Source organism: Miscanthus floridulus, chromosome 15 (assembly GCF_019320115.1).
Source record: "Miscanthus floridulus cultivar M001 chromosome 15, ASM1932011v1, whole genome shotgun sequence".
NCBI lineage: Eukaryota > Viridiplantae > Streptophyta > Magnoliopsida > Poales > Poaceae > Miscanthus > Miscanthus floridulus.
The window spans coordinates 21,105,930-21,123,544 of record NC_089594.1 but is presented as its reverse complement, the minus strand read 5'-3'; the positions used below and the strand labels follow the sequence as shown (position 1 = coordinate 21,123,544).

The following is a 17,615-nucleotide window of genomic DNA, read 5'->3' as shown; positions in this document are numbered from 1 at the left end:
ACTCGAAGCTCGTTAGCTCGCTCGGCTCGTGGCTGGCTCGACTCGGCTCGGCTCGGCTCGTTAAGATAATGAGCCGAGCCGAGCCAAGATTTTAGCTCGTTAGCTATAACGAGCCAACTCGAGTCAGCTCGCGAGCCGCTCGCGAGCTAAACGAGCCAAGCTTCCAGGAAAAAAGGTATCATTTAAGGTAGTTAGATGCATGAATACTATACTATTTTATTATACTTGTATATATATTAGCACATATTATTATTTTTATTTGATTTAAGGTTGTTAGATTCATTTCTTTTGTATTATTATTATTCTCAAACTTTAGATAAATACAAATATTATATTTTGTGTATTTTTTATACCTGGCTCGTGAGCTTAACGAGCCAGCTCGAGCTTTTAACGAGCCGAGCCGAGCTGGCTTTCTGGCTCGCTAGGATAACGAGCCGAGCCGAGCCGAGCTAGCTCGTTATCTTAACGAGCCAGAACGAGCCGAGCCCAAACGAGCCGAGCCGGCTCGTTATCCAGCCTTAACAATGACTATTTCTCCGAAAATCCAACCTACGGGCCACCCTTCTTCCGGCGCAGGTTTGCTAATAGCCTGCTAATTATTGTGTACCTTCTTTATCCACATTCCTATGTCCATGTTTGCTTAGTTTGGATTTGTCCCTCAGGTTTAGGATGTCTCGTACGCTATACCTTCGCATAGTGCAAGCTGTAGAGCAACATGATAATTACTTTGAGCAGAAAAGAGATAGAGTTGGACGTCTCGGGTTATCATCTTTGCAAAAGATTACTGCAGCTTTTTTATGCTTAGTTATGGAGTACCAGCTGATTTCATGGATCAATACATTCGTATTGGTGAAAGTACTGTCATAGAAAGCCTTAGAAGATTTGTAACAGCAGTTGTTGACGTGTTTGGAGAGGAGTATCTGAGATCCCCTAATGGGAATGACATAAGTAGATTACTTGCAATCGGGCAGCGGAGGGGCTTTCCTGGAATGCTTGGGAGTTTGGATTGCATGCATTGGAGGTGGAAGAATTGTCCTAACCCATGGCGCGGGCAATATACTGGGCATGGGCACGAGCCTACAATAATACTCGAAGCTGTTGCATCGCATGATCTTTGGATTTGGCATGCTTTTTTTGGTTGACCAGGGTCACACAATGATATCAAGGTTCTTCATCGTTCCCATCTATTTGCAAGGCTAGCCGAAGGAGATGCCCCAGAAGTTAATTTTACCGTTAACGGTAATAATTATACAATGGGGTATTACCTTGTAGATGGCATATACCCTCAATGGGCGACATTTGTGAAGACCATAACAAATCCCCAAGGGAACAAGAAGAAATACTTTGCCAAGGCACAAGAAGCGGTTAGAAAGGATGTGGAAAGGGCTTTTGGGGTTCTACAAGCTCAATTTGCCATTGTTCGCGGACCAGCTCGTATGTGGGATAAAGCGACACTTAGACAAATAATGACAGCTTGTGTCATCATGCACAACATGATCGTTGAAGACGAGCGAAGTGAAGACGAAGACGAAGACGTCCACTACGAGGGTGTCGGCCAGCTTGTGAGACCTACTCCACCTGAAGTTCGTAATCATACACGGGAGTTCCATGAATTCCTACAAGCTCATCACAATATCACAAACAGGTAAATCCACGCCCAACTTCAGCAAGATCTTATCGAGCACCTTTGGCAGCATCACTCGGACATGTATCAGTACTGAACCTTCATATCCTTGTAGTCTTGTACCATCTATTTTTACCAGTAGAATACCTTCTATTTTATCAGTCATGTACCCTTCAATCATGTATCAGTCAAATAAACATCTATTTTTATCAGTCATGTATCCTACATTCAGACAGGATTTCAGAAGCACATTTGATTTCCATTAAGATAGGACAGATCATCATTACAGAAGCATCAGTGCAAGATAAACAAACAGATTAGAGATCCTTAGCTGCTACAGCACAAAATGCCCGCCTGAACTTATCAAGCACAGTACATAGGCCAAGTTTGAAAAATCAAAAGCCATCGAAATGGTAACCATACTGAAACTGACGAAACTAAATAAGACGCTGAAACTGACGAAACTGACGGCGAGCATCAAGCGTTCACCGGCACTGCTGCTTACATGCCAACTAAATAACAGTTCAGCAAGTCTTGCATGCTAAGTAAGTAAGTTCAAGAGGCAAAACTTCACAAGTCTAGCTGCTTACATACCAACTAAATAACAGTTCAAAGAGGCAAGACTTCAGCAAATCTAGCTGCCTACATGCCAACTAAATAACAGAGAGGCCTTTTCATAGTGCACACACAAAAGATAAATAAACACGATGCTTCTAGTTGCCACCACCACAACGTCGAGCAATGATCTCATTCTGCAATGTCTTATAAAATATCTTTTGTCCCTCACTCATACCATTAAGGTCCATGTTCATAACTTTCTCATCATCTTCTCTCTGTTTCAACTCTATTTCTCGTTGCATTAAATCCAGCTTCCTATACGCTACTTGTTGCTTGATTTCAAGCCTTCTAGTCTCTACCACAAGCCTCTCATCATTACGTTCTTTTTTTAATCTCCCTCATCTGTTCGGCCTTTTCTCTCTTTGCCCACAATTTTTCCATTGCCTCCATGTAAAGGCCTTCTCCTTGAGAGTTAGGATTTTTACCTCTACGTGCTTTCTCCTTCTTCTTATCATCTGGCCTTCCTTTCCTTGGTGATGTATGACTTGGTCCATCCTCTTCATCAGCATACTTACTTTCATGAGTTCCAGGTGTACATGACCCTGGACTTGTAGTTGAGGAAGTCTTTTGTTTTTTCTGAGAGCTTTGAGAGGTCTCACAACCTAGATTAGCCCACTTCTGCTCATGCTGCAGCTTATTCCAGCAGTGCATGAAAATAAATGGTTTCCCCTCCGGATCTTTTTCCTGGTACAATTCCTTTGCCCGTTCTATCTGTACAAAAAACATGTGTTGGCTACCATGCACAAAAGATATACATTTCCAATCAATTAACAAAATTAAACAACTTACCTTATCTTGCTGTCAGCCCGCTTTCTCTTCTGTTTTGAACTTGAGTATACCATCCACAAAATCTATTAACACTTTTATGGATGATACCCCAACGGTGAGAGAGAGAACTGATATTACGCTCGGACTCAAAAGTCTTGTGCTCGTGATAATAATCATGAATTCGCTTCCAATAGGTACTACGAGTTTGATCAGTGCCTAGAACTGGATCCAAGCTAATTTCTAGCCATGCTTTCACCGACATAGTGTCTTCCTGGGGAATGAAATTTCTAGTCCTCTTCTTACTTGGTTTCAGGGGGGAGTACAATGTTCAGCAACTTGTTCAACATGTGTTTCAACTTGAAAGTCATCAAAACACAGATCATTGTTGTCCCCATTGCCTGAGAGCAACCCAACCTAACTCTCCATTTGTTCTTCCTAGATATAGAAATTGACTATATTAACAAATTAACCACAACCTTTTCATTAAAAAAAATAATCAAGCACAAGCCAAAATTGATTAAATAATGCCAGTCTTTACTTCTCACCACACTCTAAATCTTGCGCTCACAGCACTCAAAGGTGATAAGAAAGAAATCTAGCGAAACCTAACTGTCAGCTATAAATAAATGCTTTTGCTTTCTATCCAGCAGCCGATGCTTTTTATGTACTAAAGAAGGAAATCAAATGTGCTTCAAGCACTCCAACAGTTGGCCTGCAGCATGACAACGATAGAAATGCTTTTGCAGCGCTCCCTCTCTCTCTGTCTTCACTCTGCAACCAAAGGCACCAACGCACGCGGGGGCACAGCAGCGGCACAGCAGCGCACGGCAGCAGCGGCCAGCGCACGGCAGCAACGGCACAGCAGGGCCGCACGGCAGCAGCGGCCAGCGCAAGCAGGGCCGCGAGAAGCGCACAGCGGCAGGGGGCGCGACCTTGTTGGCCAGCGGAGGGCGGGCGCAGCAGCTGCCCAAGGCGGCTCAGCACGGGCGGCCGGCAAGCGGCCGCGACCACGCCGCCTAGATCTACGAGGTATATTTCGTTTCCCCGTCTCCCATCCATCTAGAAGCCGAGAAAGCAGCCATGGATGCCACAATAACGAGAAGGGGGGAACAGAGACGTACCAGCTCGAAGATCTCCGCGGCGGCGCGGGAAGACGGCCGTTGGCCTGCTCGGTGGATGAGGCCCGGGATGAGAGTCCCTCAGATGTGGGGGACGAGGAGAGAGAGGAACGAGGGATCCTCATCTGTCGGGGTTCAGATAGGAGACCGGTTGGAGAAATTTTTTTTACGTTTTAGACCTCAAAATGAGATAAGGGATGGGATAGGATGTTGGCTGGAGTTGCCCTTAGGAACACGTGCAAGGGTACCGGGTCCATTCATTCGATATAGACGCTACAGCTCCGATGCCTAACGTACCGATGGTAGCTGAGTTTTTTTTCCTCTTTTTTTTTTTACAGCAATGGTAACTAAGTTTTTTTTTTTTGGACAGCAATGGTAGTTGTGACGTGTCACGTACGTGCAGTGGACCCAGTGAATTATTCTGCGATCCGATAGATTAGATCGCAACTGAACTGAAAAAAACCGGTGCGCGGTGGCTCATGACGCAGCTGCAGTGTTGCAGACACATGCGAAGGCGACGAGGGTGCTCGGCTGCTTTGCTTCTTACGTGCAGCTCGTGACAACATAGAAAAAGCTAGCGTAGAGTTGCTTGGACTGACTTTACCTATTCCCTGGGGACAATGGACACTACCTATTCCCTGGGGACAAGAGGAGAGAGCAGGTACACGTACGTACGACTTGGACAATGGACATTAGCTAGTGCCTAGTGTATCCAAAGTCCAAACTCTCAGGTCCCAGCTGTAGTAGTTGATCGAAAACGTGGCCAAACTAATTGTTTAGACCTGGTTTAAATTCAGGACTTAAAGTTCTGGGGTGTCATATCGGGTGTTATATGAAGGTATCGTATGGGGTGTTCGGATACTAATAAAAAATAAATTACAGAATTCGTCAGTAAACCGCGAGACGAATTTATTAAGCTTAATTAATCCGTCGTTCGCATATATATTACTGTAGCACCATATTATCAAATCTGAACTACTTCGGCTTAAAAGATTCATCACGCAAAGTAGCCGTAATCTGTACAATTAGTTGTTTTTTTAGTCAAACGTCCGATCGGACAGGGCTAAACTTTTGGAGGAACTAAACTCGCGCGAAACCATGCGGCGTCAACGTGATTCTGAAGCTAAGTGTCCAGTCCAGTTCATCGGGGCCACTGGGGCTGCATGCAGTCAAACTGTACTATTATACGGTGGTAGTTAAAGCCAATGACACGCGGGCCCAACCACGCGCACTTATGGCGCCACTCGCCAAGTCGCCAACGACTCGTCGCCGTCGTCGAATCAGCGTGGTACAGCTGTGCTACTACAATCCCGCTCCGCGAAACAGTAATTATTCCTACATGTTCTGCTCTGCTCTGCTCAGCTCCTCCGTGACAACTTCTGCACAAGCGCACACTGCACGGCCGTTTCTCTCCTCCGTTCCTCACCTAACTCCAACAACTGATTGCTCGTTCCAAGTTCGCTGCTTTCGACTGGGATACTCGCTCGCTCCCAAATCTCGAAACCAATGGAGGTGGTGGAGACGGATAGGCTGGAATCCGTGGAGGGAACCGGCGCCGGCGAGAATGGCGCGGCCACCAAGCTGCAGAAGGTCTACCGCAGCTACCGGACCCGCCGGAAGCTCGCCGACTCCGCCGTCGTCGTCGAGGAGCTCTGGTATGGTACCCTTTTCCACCGCCTTCCTTCCTGCCTGTCAGCCTGTGATTTATTTAGTTTCTTCCCCCTGCCTGCGTCCGGGTTCGATTGGCATGGGCAAACATGATTGTCCCCCATTTACTTCTTCTTATCTTAAAGAAAATAAATAATAAAAAGTTGCCCCTTTTGTTGTCACAACACACACCTCTGCTTCTTCTTCAATCTTGATCCTCTCTGCACTGCACTGCACTGTACTGTACGCCAGCTCCGCGAGTTGGCTTCCTTCCAAGAAAATCCACGAAACGGTTACGGTGCCGAATTTTGTTCTTGTTCATGGTTACTGATGTTGTCATCAGTCCGGCCTCTTCGTTTCGGGGAAAGAGAGCTTTGATTGAGACTGAAGGTTTGTGATTTCCATCAATGATATGATGCAGGTGGCAAGCCCTGGACTTCGCGCGGCTCAGCCACAGCACCGTCTCCTTCTTCGACGAGCCCAAGCCGGAGACGGCCGCCGCGTCGGCCTCAACCAGTGGCGGATCCAGGATTTGAACTCAGGGTATGCCGTCCAAAATTTTTCATATATAATTTGGTAAAACCATTTCTCAATTTGGTAATAATTATAAAATTAAACATAATTTGATATACATACACTAAATTACATAAGTATGAAACTGAAAGACATAAATTTTAATATAAATAGTTCAAACGTCATATTAGCAGTCCCAAATATAAACATAAAAGACAGTATGTAAGTGACTTATCATACTACTTATTTGACTTTTTAAACTGTTTTCTAAGGGATGTGAATGTTTCGATTATATTATCTTTATTCACTTAAAAATGCCTCTTAACAAATTCTGAATTTTGCTTTCACTAAATCATTGTAGAAAATACCTTATCAACAATTGTCGTTGCCTAGCAATATCAAGAGGCGTTATGTTTTTATATAAAATAAAAGAGAAGAGACAAAAGCAGAGATGGAATACCTTGGTAGCTAGCAGTCGAGATCTATGCCTAGCACGTTAGTCGCGCACGCACAGCAGCCGACCAGCAGCAGCGAAGTAGCTGGGGTGGATCCTCAATCTGACCATCTTAATCATGATTAGTGGTGACGTCGTGTCCTCGTAGCCTCGCTTGAGCGCGTGTACGGCTTCGTTGATCGGAGACGGCGGCGATCTGAGACCCAGTGGCATTGGATCGATGGACTCCTACCATAAAGTCCCGTCGTGTGGGGTCCTTCCAAGTGACGTCGTGTGGCCGTAGGCTGGCCCGTAGCTGGTGTAGGCCGTGTCACTGGGTGAGGTCGTGGGCCTCGAAAGTGAAAAGGCCTCACGCCGCACGACGCAGCCTCAGTTAGTTATTTTGCAAGTTTTTCTATTTACTACAAATAAATATACATGTATATATACTCTATACATGCTAGAACTGCAGGGTATGCCAGTGCATACCTGGCATACCCTGTAGATCCTCCCATGGCCTCAACGCATCCAAGGTCCTCCCATCCCACAAACCGACTCCTTCTCATGCATCAGGCTTCTCATCATAGGTATGGGCTTCTCATGTCTGCTTGCTTGCAACTTGCCACAGGTGGGTCAGGGTTTATCCAGAGACGGCAAGGCTCTCAAGCTGGCTTTCCAGCACTGGATCGAGGCTGTGAGTACAAAATCCACTACTAGTATCTTTAGATTAGGTGTTGTGTTTTGTATGAAAAGAACCTGCTTTTCAGTATGTTGACTTCAGCTTTTTGTCATGTGTGAACATTGATCATAAAAAAGGTCCACTGATTGGCGTCATGGGATTTTCTGCCATTACATGTTTTTCAATGAGAGGAAATAGAGTGATGAAGTAGTTTTTTTTTTTTTTGCAAGACTGATCCAATGCAGCTGTCATGACTACTGTGTTCATATGTTGTTGTATTGTATAGATTGATCCACGGCATAGGTATGGCCACAACCTGCACTTCTACTATGATGTCTGGTGCCAAAGTCAGGTCGGACAGCCCTTCTTTTACTGGTGAGAACTTCGCTACGATTTGCATCCATACGCTTGCAAATTCTTTTTACTAGTATCAGGGCGCGCGCCTTCGCGCGCCCGTGCAGCAGTATCAGGGAGCAACTACATATCTTCCGGATGATTTTATTTCAGTCCATCAATCAGATTTATATCCAATCATTACATGACGCCTAATTTCCTGAAAGTAGAGCAAAATCTGGTAGATAAAGGAAGGCAATTACACCCAGATTTTATAGAAAAATAAACTAATAAAGAGTGAATGAAATTACAATAATCGACAACCAGATCTAATCAAATATGCGACCTCCTCACGTGTAGCAATAATTCCACCATCAGCTTTACACGTGCAGCAGAGAGAAAATCTTGCAAAAAATAAGTAAGTACTCATTTGAATAAAAGAGATACAAATGAAATGAAAGATAGAATAATCAACATTAATGGAAAATACATTGTTATGGTCACGCTGATGTTCAATTTCACGTTATGAGCTCCATCTAAATTTGATATCTAAAAAATCATACAATTACAACTTGCAAAAGCTACCATACTGACAAAACTGAGATGTCAATTACTAAAACTATTTACCTATGTACACAAAGAATTAGAGATCAAAAGTACTGAAAAACTAACATGCCGAGATAGCTCCTTCCATTTTTTCTGAACCTACTCACTTGAATACTTGTTCTAGCTGCTAATGAAGAAAACCGACTTGATGCACTGCTGACAGACAGAGAATAGTGAAACTGAGTATAGGCAATTTAATAGTGATAAAGCAGAATTTCTACTGACACAAAAATATTGAAACACTGACACTCAAAAAACATAATAGAGTATTCACTATTGCATGAACGTGACCTCCACAATTTTAAGCATCCTGATGCACCATCCCAACTGCATCACAGTACTCTGAATATTTTACCTCTATTTAGTTACTGAACAGAGTTTTTGAAAGCTGAACCAAACTGTAAGTACAAAACAAAAAAAAACTGCTAGGCAGAGGTTCAAACCTCTTAGCTGCAGTTAGCCACGGCAAAGGGAAAAGAAACCAGTTGCAACCAAATCAAAGGATTTGACTAATATTGCTGTTCTTCTTACCTAAAAGACGGGAAGCAGCTAACATGCCCATGAAACCGCTACACCCCAACATAAAAAATAAGAATGAACTCAAAACTTAATAACTGAAACTAATAGCAGCATTTACCTTGCCTGAACTAATAGGAACAGTAACTATAGCATGAAAGGGATATCAAATGTTTCTCTATAGAGTCAATCTTACAAAAAAAGAATCAGTGTACAACTCTAAGTAGGAATCAACTCTAAGTTGTCGTTATCCTCGTGACCTATTTTTTTGTTGTGCTGGTTCCCCTCATCACCTGTTTTTTTTTGTGTTGGTTCCCACTCATGTGTGTGTACAAATATCTGTCTTAGTACACAAAGGAACTACACTGTAGAAAGAACAGAAAATTTTGCTCAAAATCAGGAATGCAGACTGCCATGCTAGCACCCATACCAAAAAACCAACTAATAAGGTAAGGGTAGACTACCAAAGTGTAGGACAGATCTATTGGCAATTCACTAACAAATTGAATAAACTATGTGAACCAAGGCAAACTGATCTTGCCAATTTTGATCTGGCAACACAGCAACCTATGGGAACACTGAGTGCTTTGCCAAATCGAAATTGGCCAAATGAATGAATAGCGGATTGCCAAACCGAAGATTCGACAATTATTATGTACCCAAATAGTCTGCCTCTGCATGCTTACTAATAATATTAACTTATGGATGCATTGTGAATGGACCTTGACGTTTCAGATAATATTCGCTAAAGTAAGGAGAAAACACTTTTTAATCACGTACACAAGAAATGACCCTGACTTACAGCAGATAAGATGCAGTTACATGACTGAGAGCATAAAAGGACTTCAATATTGTGAGGAGCATGTAAAGTGTATCCCTTTCCCGCAATCAAACTTAGACATGAGGAAACACGTACCTGCATTAGTGTAGAAACAAAAGGAACCATGTTGCCTTGTCTGCATAACAAATTTTAGTTAACTAACATCAATAGCTTGTTCACCTTGGTCAACCCAAAAGCACAACTTGTAGAAAAGTAAGGTAAGAACTGGTAACCTCAATTCATTGCAAACTATGAATGGATTACCTTTAGCCCCAAAATTTTGACTGCAGGTCAATTTGTACAGAGGAACCTAGCTTCTTTTAAGTCTGTACCTTGTACAATAAAAGGAAATTGACAACTTCAAGCAGTAGGCGAACACCACTGATGCAGCCCAACGAAAACCTTTTTCAAGATTCACATGTAGCCGTACAGGATAGGAACAAAAAAAATTATCAGATGTGGGGTAACAATCATATTAATGTGCAGTAATTTGGATTCGATAAAAGTTTAGGCATACATAAAGTGCTGTCGCCTAACTGTGGGCAGCATGGTAAGCTGTAAAATAGAAATACGAAGAGAACCTGTTAGTTTGAAGGAATCACAAATATGAATGTTTTTTTATGTTAAACACGTACAGCATTTAGCATTAGGTCATGTCTATGAAATGTACAATAGATGGAGAGGAACTTTTTATCTAGATTCATAGGTTAAACCAACACGCCTGTGCATAGTCATTGTTGGGACCATAGTGAAGCATTGAAACGGTCCAATTGGAATAGACTGCTTCTCAAGAAGATGGAAGCTGATTGCTTGATGATCCAATTTTTCATTCACAGCAGCATCATGTAAGCAAGTGTTTTTATTGCAGATTTAGTTAATTCGGAGGAACAACAAAACGAGCTAATAATCTAAGCATGTAGAAAAAATCTCCAAGCAGGGTTTGTACCATGACATGCAGTAATGACAATAGCTTAATCTATATTGGCCTTGCCGTTGTAAAGGAACAACCAATCTTCAAATGAACTACAACCAATCCATCGGTAGTTGTGAGTTTTAAACATTTGGTACTAAACGATATGCATTATTGCTAGCTAAAAAGATATGCTGATTATATATGAATTCTAATAGTATTTGCAGGTAGGGAAAAATATACCAGACCAAAGCGTGGCAAGGCAACAGGTAGTTCCTTCGACTTTGTCCGCAGTGCCAATCCTACAAAAAGATTTGTTACGAACTCACTCCAATACTATGAATCTTGACTCTCTGAGGAAAACTCTGTGCACTGCAAAACTGTACAAACGGCAAAGCTCTATTCTTAATATTGAATAGGTATGAAATCAAACCTGAACCCACCACAATAAATACAAATCATAGATGAAACCATGAACTAACCAATTTGAGACAATACGATAGGAATGAACCTGAAAATATGTGCTGAACATTTTTTACCTGTGCTGCCTAGGCACTTGATGAACCTGAAAATATGAACACGACGACATTGACCTTCATTAACATAACGAACTGCTGTGTACGAAAAGAACTATAGAAATAATGTTTGTGGTCCAATAATAAGAAGCTATGTTATGGAGACAATCATAGATAAGAGTCCCAAGTTTTTTAAGCAAATGCAGTGGACTAAATAGCTGATCGATTGGAGTTGAATCTTGTTTTGTGTATAGGACCAGTAATTATTGAAATTGCCTGGGCTTGAAATTGCTTCTCATTCTCATAGTGTGAAATGTACTTAGACTCAGATATTTTAGAATTGTAGATGGTACCATATATTCAAAGAACCACTACATATACATATACCTTGTTTGAGCAGAGTAGATAAAATGTAAAGGAGAGCTTATAGTCTGAGCTAGATGAAGCGTACACTTAAAACAAAGGAAGGAAAATACATCTCTTCAAGGAGCCTAACTGAAATCTAAAAGAAATATGAGCCTAGCTAAAATCTGAAAGAAATATGTAGAAATAATAAAATTGTGTAACACATAACCAGAAATAACATTGTGAATAAGGAAAAGAAAACAAATAGCAACAGAAGGAGGAGGGATGTAAGAAAGATACCTACACATAAAGGATTCATATTGTGCCTACACGACACATCACAATTTATCTACATGTGAGGTGCATTCACAATAATAAATAGGCACAATAAGTTAAATTGTTAAATAAACAAACAGACCTCTCAAATAGTGGAGGAATCACGAATCCAACCTAAATAAAATAGGTTGAAATAGTAATCGAATCAAATCCAACCTACATAAAACAGGTAATCAATCTAAACAAATCAGGTACCAAAAAATGGCTGCTAGGGATTCACCGAACAACACAGCACACCGCACCCATCCAATCGAAGATCCCATAGCCGAAAACAACATTTAGGGTGACGTGGATGTGTGTTTCTGCGAGGATCTGTACGGTAAAAAGAGACAATGTATCTTCACCTAGCTCGCGTCGTAGGCCTCCCGTGTAGCAAGTGTCAAAATATTCGCAGAGTTAACTTCAGCCACATAGCACTGTGTAAATATTCGCACGCCTAGTCCGGAAGGATAGGTTACTTCACTTCAGCGAACATTTTGACAGATAGAATTAGAAGCCACATTGTGTACACGAAAAAATGGGGAAAGCTAGCAAACATGAAGGCCGGTGGAGTGCTTTGTTTGTAGAGTAAACCATCTCATTTTCGAAGAGTGTGGATCACCTATTTTCAAACCTAAATAGTTACATACAATACAACAAAGAATAAGTCCTAGCTTTTTTGTTTAGAAATCAACCTTATAGAGACATATTGTTTTGTTTTCCTTGGTAGCAATTGAAACTGTAAAGGTTAATTATTAGTGTCAACTAAACTACGAACGTTAAAGAATTCCCTTAGCTCTTCTCTTACCCAAGACACATCGTGTAGCAAACTATAAACGTTAAATAATAATGTATCAACGTCAACTAATAATGTATCAGTCAAATAACTCCCTTATCTCTTCTCTTAGCAATGAGACTTCGTACAACAAATCACAAATATATATATATATATGTAAAAATATGAAACCAAACTAAGGAACAATGAGAGCATGAATTATTCACTTCTTATATATTATATCAAGAGCATCATTTTTGAAGACCTAATTTGGTAACGAAAATTTAGCTGAATATCCCAAATCGACGTGACCATGTATGGCTCATGGGGCACTTCCCAAATCGAAATTGCTGGTTAAAAAACACAAAAGACGACATCTACAGCCATATCACTGAACAAAGTCAGGGAAGGAGAAGGTGAGGAAGAAGGACAGAGAATTTAGGGTTTGGCCCATCCTTACCTAGGGTTTCGTCGAGCATAGAAGCACATCTGCCAAGGCAATAGGAGGCATCGAGGAGGCCGCACAGAGGATGGGGAAGAGGGAGGGGGTGCCGGGCCCCACCCTCGCCCTGCGCCCGCCGCCGTCGCCGTCGTTGTCTCGCCCGCCGCCGGCTCGCTAGGGAAGAGAGGTAAAGGAGGAGGAGGGCTGCTGCCGTGCGGCCATGACCGCCTGGCCGCATGCTCCCGTGGCCGCCCAGCCACGCGCTGCCATGGGCCGTGTCCGCATCGAGGGAGAGGAAGAGATCGACGGGAGAGAAAGAGAGGATGGGAGAGAAAGAGAATTTGGGAGGAGAAGCAGAAGCCATGTCTATATATATTGATGTGGCTGGATTCGGATGTGAAGCCGAAGATGAAGTGGAGAAGCTAGAAAGAAGGATGAGAAGCACGAGAAGCCGCTCCCGATGGAAGCTGATTCGAGCGATCTGGAGCGTCCGTTGTGAGATCCGACGGTGGGAGGAGTTTTGGGCGACGTGGACGGTGGTTCCTTTGGAGGAGCAGGCCAGGCTGATGTGAAGCCGAAGATGAAGTGGAGAAGCTAGAAAGAAGGATGAGAAGCACGAGAAGCCGCTCCTGATGGAAGCTGATTCGAGCGATCTGGAGCGTCCGTTGTGAGATCCGACGGTGGGAGGAGTTTCGGGCGACGTGGACGGTGGTTCCTTTGGAGGAGCAGGCCAAGCTTGTTTAGGTAAATTCAGACGAGGTAGTGCAACCTATATAACAGATCTGAAAGATAAGTACATATTCAAATGTCTATTCATACCAGAAATCTCAGTTATAATTGGAATGCCTGTTCATAATAGAAATTTCAATTATCAGTTTGATTGCATGACAATTTAAGTGAGCTCTGCGTTTGTAGGCTTGATGTTGGAGAGGGAAAGGATATAAACCTTCCAGAGTGTCCAAGAGCTTTGCTGAAAAAGCAATGCATAAGGTATCTTGGTCCGGTAAGACACGTTCCACCATGGCTGTTTATCTTTATTAAGAACTTGTGATGTATATCCTTGCTGAATATGTCTGCGAAAGGATGAACGATGATTTGACTAACTTCATCCACAAAATATTGTGCCAGTTTCACGAAGCTTTTGTTTTGTTATTAACTATCAATATCTTCTCTAAAAAAATGCTCACTACCTTTTACTGTAGAAATTTTCCTCATGGTCTATCAAATTGCTGCATTTATGAACTTAATTTGACATAGCCTCAAATCAGAATTATTGTTCATCTAAAACTTGTACAGGGATCCAGTCATGCCCTGGCCTGATATCATTCACATTATTATTTTCTTTTCTCATGAATCCGGACAATTGATACAAATACAATTGACACCGCAATGTTATAGGTAGTTAATGTCAAGGGCGCTGGTGCCCAAGACAGCAGGTCCCTGACTCCGGAGTTCGTAGGTAGGTTGGGTACTGGCGTTGGGATTCTTCCCTGGACGCCCTATGGTGAAGGGGGTGGGATTAGGGGCAGCAAAGGTAGATTAGGAGATAACTTGTTTCTTGATTAATTCTCATAAGCTGATTACACAGTCTATATATAGAGCAGCCCAGCCACAGGCGCCCAGCTCTGGTCTCCTCGTTTCTCTCCCCATTAATCATTCTCTCATTACTCTAATCCCTTCCCCATAATACTTAATTGCTACTGATTACAGCTGGGGTCTCCTTGGATGCCGCTCTGGCCCTTCTGGCCACATCCCTAGCCCTGGGGCGCCGTTCATATTGGCGCCCCCACATCACAGTTAAGAACAGGAAAATGGATTCATTTTAGCAAACTTCATTTTTATTACGGTTCAACGGAGGGGACAGGATACTTTCCCCACCTGATTTTCATTGCATAGGAGTGGGTACCAAACAGTACCGCTCAAAAAGAGTTACTACTGACCAAGGTTTCAAGGATGGATTGTCAGAAAAATTACAGTGGGGAATTACAATTACATATTTAGAACTAGAGCTAAACACCAGGCATCACTAACAATAAGCTCATTTCCTGGGAGGGACTAGTGCCAGAGGTGGGTCATTTCTCATGATGCAGCAAGCAGGCTCGCCCTTGAATATGAGAAAGCAGTTCAAAGCTACTAAACCTACCACATTTCAGCGCTCTAACATCTGTTTGATGTTTTGCAGCAAGAGCGTGAGCACTATGAATACATCATTAATGAGGGAAAGATTATTCATAAACAGTCTGGAGAACCACTCGATACGAGCAGGGGTCCTAAAGGGACTAAATGGATTTTCGTTATGAGCACAGCAAAAAGACTTTATGCTGGCAAGGTAACTTTTTTACTCTGAAGGGACCTTTGTCACATTTTGATACTTCAGTGCTGCTAAATCAATTTCTACATATCCATCAGAAAGAGAGGGGTGTATTCCAGCACTCCAGCTTTTTGGCAGGAGGTACAACCATAGCTGCAGGAAGATTTACTGCAGAGGACGGAGTTATCAAGGTATTTTGCTTTAGCAACCACTGCCTGTTGGATTGTTAGTTTTGTTTAGCACAGTATTTTACTTTCCTAGTATTCATGCTTGTTATATTCTTCAATCGTGCACCTTTGATCAAAAAGTTATGTTTGTGTCTAGGATAGAGTTGATTATTCACTGTGTGACTTGGTCTCCATACCATATCCATTTGTGCAGCTTCGTCCTGCCTGTTTCATGGACTACCCATGAATAACCATTTTGGCAATCCATTTATGAAGGGCAAATATGGAATATAAACCAGAAAATTAAACTCCATGTATTATAATGGAAAATATATAGTTCCTGAATTTACTTCTGTCTAGTACACATCAGATTATCACATCAGATTATCTACTTATCTTGGTTCAACCACTGTCCACTGTGCAAGTTAATGTCAACTCAAAACCGAGGATTATGTTATGTCCTTCTATCGGCATATAGTAATTCCATTTTTATACTTTTATTACATCTTGTTAGTATACCTTTTCATTGGGTGAATTCTGCTAATCTATGTTTATCTGTTCTGGATAAAGTCCATCTGGGCGTACAGTGGTCACTACAAACCAACCGCAGAGAACCTCGGCAATTTCATGAACTTCCTTGAAGAAAATGGAGTTGACCTCAAGGACGTGGAGGTACACTCTTAACCATTCACAACCAAAACATAATATGCTTCTGCCACCAAATGTTAGATGGTTTCATAGAACTTATTTTTGGGGTCAGGTACGCTCATCTACCAAAGAAGACTACAATGAAGATCCAGTGCCTAATGACTCAGAGAACTTCACTTCTGCTATCATAGAACCAAATTTCCCACAAGTGGTTCTCCCTCTAAACACCTCAGAAGGTGACGAAGCAGAGAACGCTCCTGCAGAACAAGCCAAGCCAACATACCAAAGAACCTTATCAGGCGGTCTGCAAAGCCCCAGAGCCACCGACGTCCCACAGAAGGCAATTCTTGAGAGGATGAAATCCAAGGGTGAGTTCAAGTCCTATCAGCTTGGGCACAGACTGTCCCTTAACTGGAGCACTGGGGTTGGTCCAAGAATTGGATGTGTCAAGGACTACCCAATGGAGCTCAGGATGCAGGCTTTGGAGATGGTGGATCTATCACCAAGAGCATCAACGCCATCCGCGTCAAGGAGACTACCTTCATGCTTGTCCCCCACTATAGCAACCTCACCAACATCGCTGCTCGCGCCAATGCAGGCATCCCTGGCCCAGCCAAGTTAGAAGCTTCGGAGCTTATATACACGCGATAGCACTTCTCCATTTTTCAGCACTGCGAAGTTCAGATACTTGGTTTGTGCTTGCTGCTTCCCTTTTGTCCTGTTGTTCAATCAGACATAGGACGCTGCAAAGTTTTCCAAGTGAGAGCTAGATGTGGACTATCACATTGCAAAATAGATTCTGTGCAGAGCATGTTATTATCTCACAGCCAGGACAGCTTAGAGCAGATATAATTTTTATTACCAATTTACCCTTTTCTATAGTATAAACAGCTGTAGACTGGTTTAAAAATCAGTTAAGTGGTCTACACAGGTAGCTAGATTTTTTACTATAACATTTAGATTTTCCTTACTTGAAAATATTCTTTGTTAATAGTTTTTTTTTGTTTTTATCTGTTCCATGCGCCCACGTTGCATCTATCAACATGAAATCTATATAGCTATAGTCGATGTCGATCAATACCTTGGAATAAACATATTATCGTCTCTCTCGTCTTCCTTTTCTTTCCCTAATTACAGCATCACAATAGCTATAGTCGATGTCGATCAATACCAGGGAGGCTGCGAGTTACCGAAACTAATCCAACAACGAGTAAGAGGCATGCGACCACCAAGCGAGGCGTCCGGCCGGCCGAAGCCGCTCATGGCCGCACGCTGGGCAGCCAGGCAGCCAGCTGCAACCCACCGAAACTGGCCACGGTAGGCTGTCGACAGGTCACAGAGGCCCTGAGGGTATCTGAAGTCCGGTGGAGTAGTCCTGGTGCAAACGCCTGAAAAACTAGTGGTTCTGTAGCAGTTCACCCAGGTCTCAGCCACCGAACCCCTCACCCCCTACTATACTTGAGGGGCGTCCCTGAAAGGTTCTAAATGACTAGAGGGGATGAATAGCCTAAT

General features: G+C 42.6%; 1 protein-coding gene and 1 pseudogene across 3 annotated transcripts; both read left to right on the top strand.

Moving 5' to 3' along the window:
• Positions 1-531: 531 nt before the first annotated feature.
• On the top strand, positions 532-1,753 carry LOC136509631 (protein ANTAGONIST OF LIKE HETEROCHROMATIN PROTEIN 1-like; annotated as a pseudogene).
• A 3,765-nt stretch (positions 1,754-5,518) lies between these two features.
• Positions 5,519-17,034, top strand: LOC136508731 (IQ domain-containing protein IQM3-like). Of its 3 annotated transcripts, XM_066503502.1 has the most exons (10): positions 5,519-5,783; positions 6,197-6,277; positions 7,227-7,254; positions 7,350-7,415; positions 7,687-7,775; positions 13,893-13,980; positions 15,160-15,306; positions 15,387-15,479; positions 16,026-16,127; positions 16,216-17,034. In XM_066503502.1, the coding sequence occupies exons 1-10, from the start codon at positions 5,635-5,637 to the stop codon at positions 16,723-16,725; spliced, it is 1,353 nt and encodes a 450-aa protein (XP_066359599.1). In that variant the 5' UTR covers positions 5,519-5,634; the 3' UTR covers positions 16,726-17,034. The 3 variants fall into 3 exon arrangements, with proteins under 3 accessions (XP_066359599.1, XP_066359598.1, XP_066359597.1); XM_066503501.1 differs by lacking the exon at positions 7,227-7,254 and having other exon boundaries at positions 5,556-5,783; positions 6,197-6,318; positions 7,687-7,703; XM_066503500.1 differs by lacking the exon at positions 7,227-7,254 and having other exon boundaries at positions 5,556-5,783; positions 6,197-6,318.
• Positions 17,035-17,615: the final 581 nt, after the last annotated feature.

Excerpts from the sequence above, each read along its gene's own strand:
- LOC136508731 (XM_066503502.1), top strand. The coding sequence starts at position 5,635 with ATGGAGGTGGTGGAGACGGATAGGCTGGAATCCGTGGAGGGAACCGGC. Across the intron at positions 7,416-7,686 it reads TCCAGCACTGGATCGAGGCT|ATTGATCCACGGCATAGGTA; the intron begins GTGAGTACAAAA and ends TGTATTGTATAG. Across the intron at positions 15,307-15,386 it reads AAAGACTTTATGCTGGCAAG|AAAGAGAGGGGTGTATTCCA; the intron begins GTAACTTTTTTA and ends CATATCCATCAG.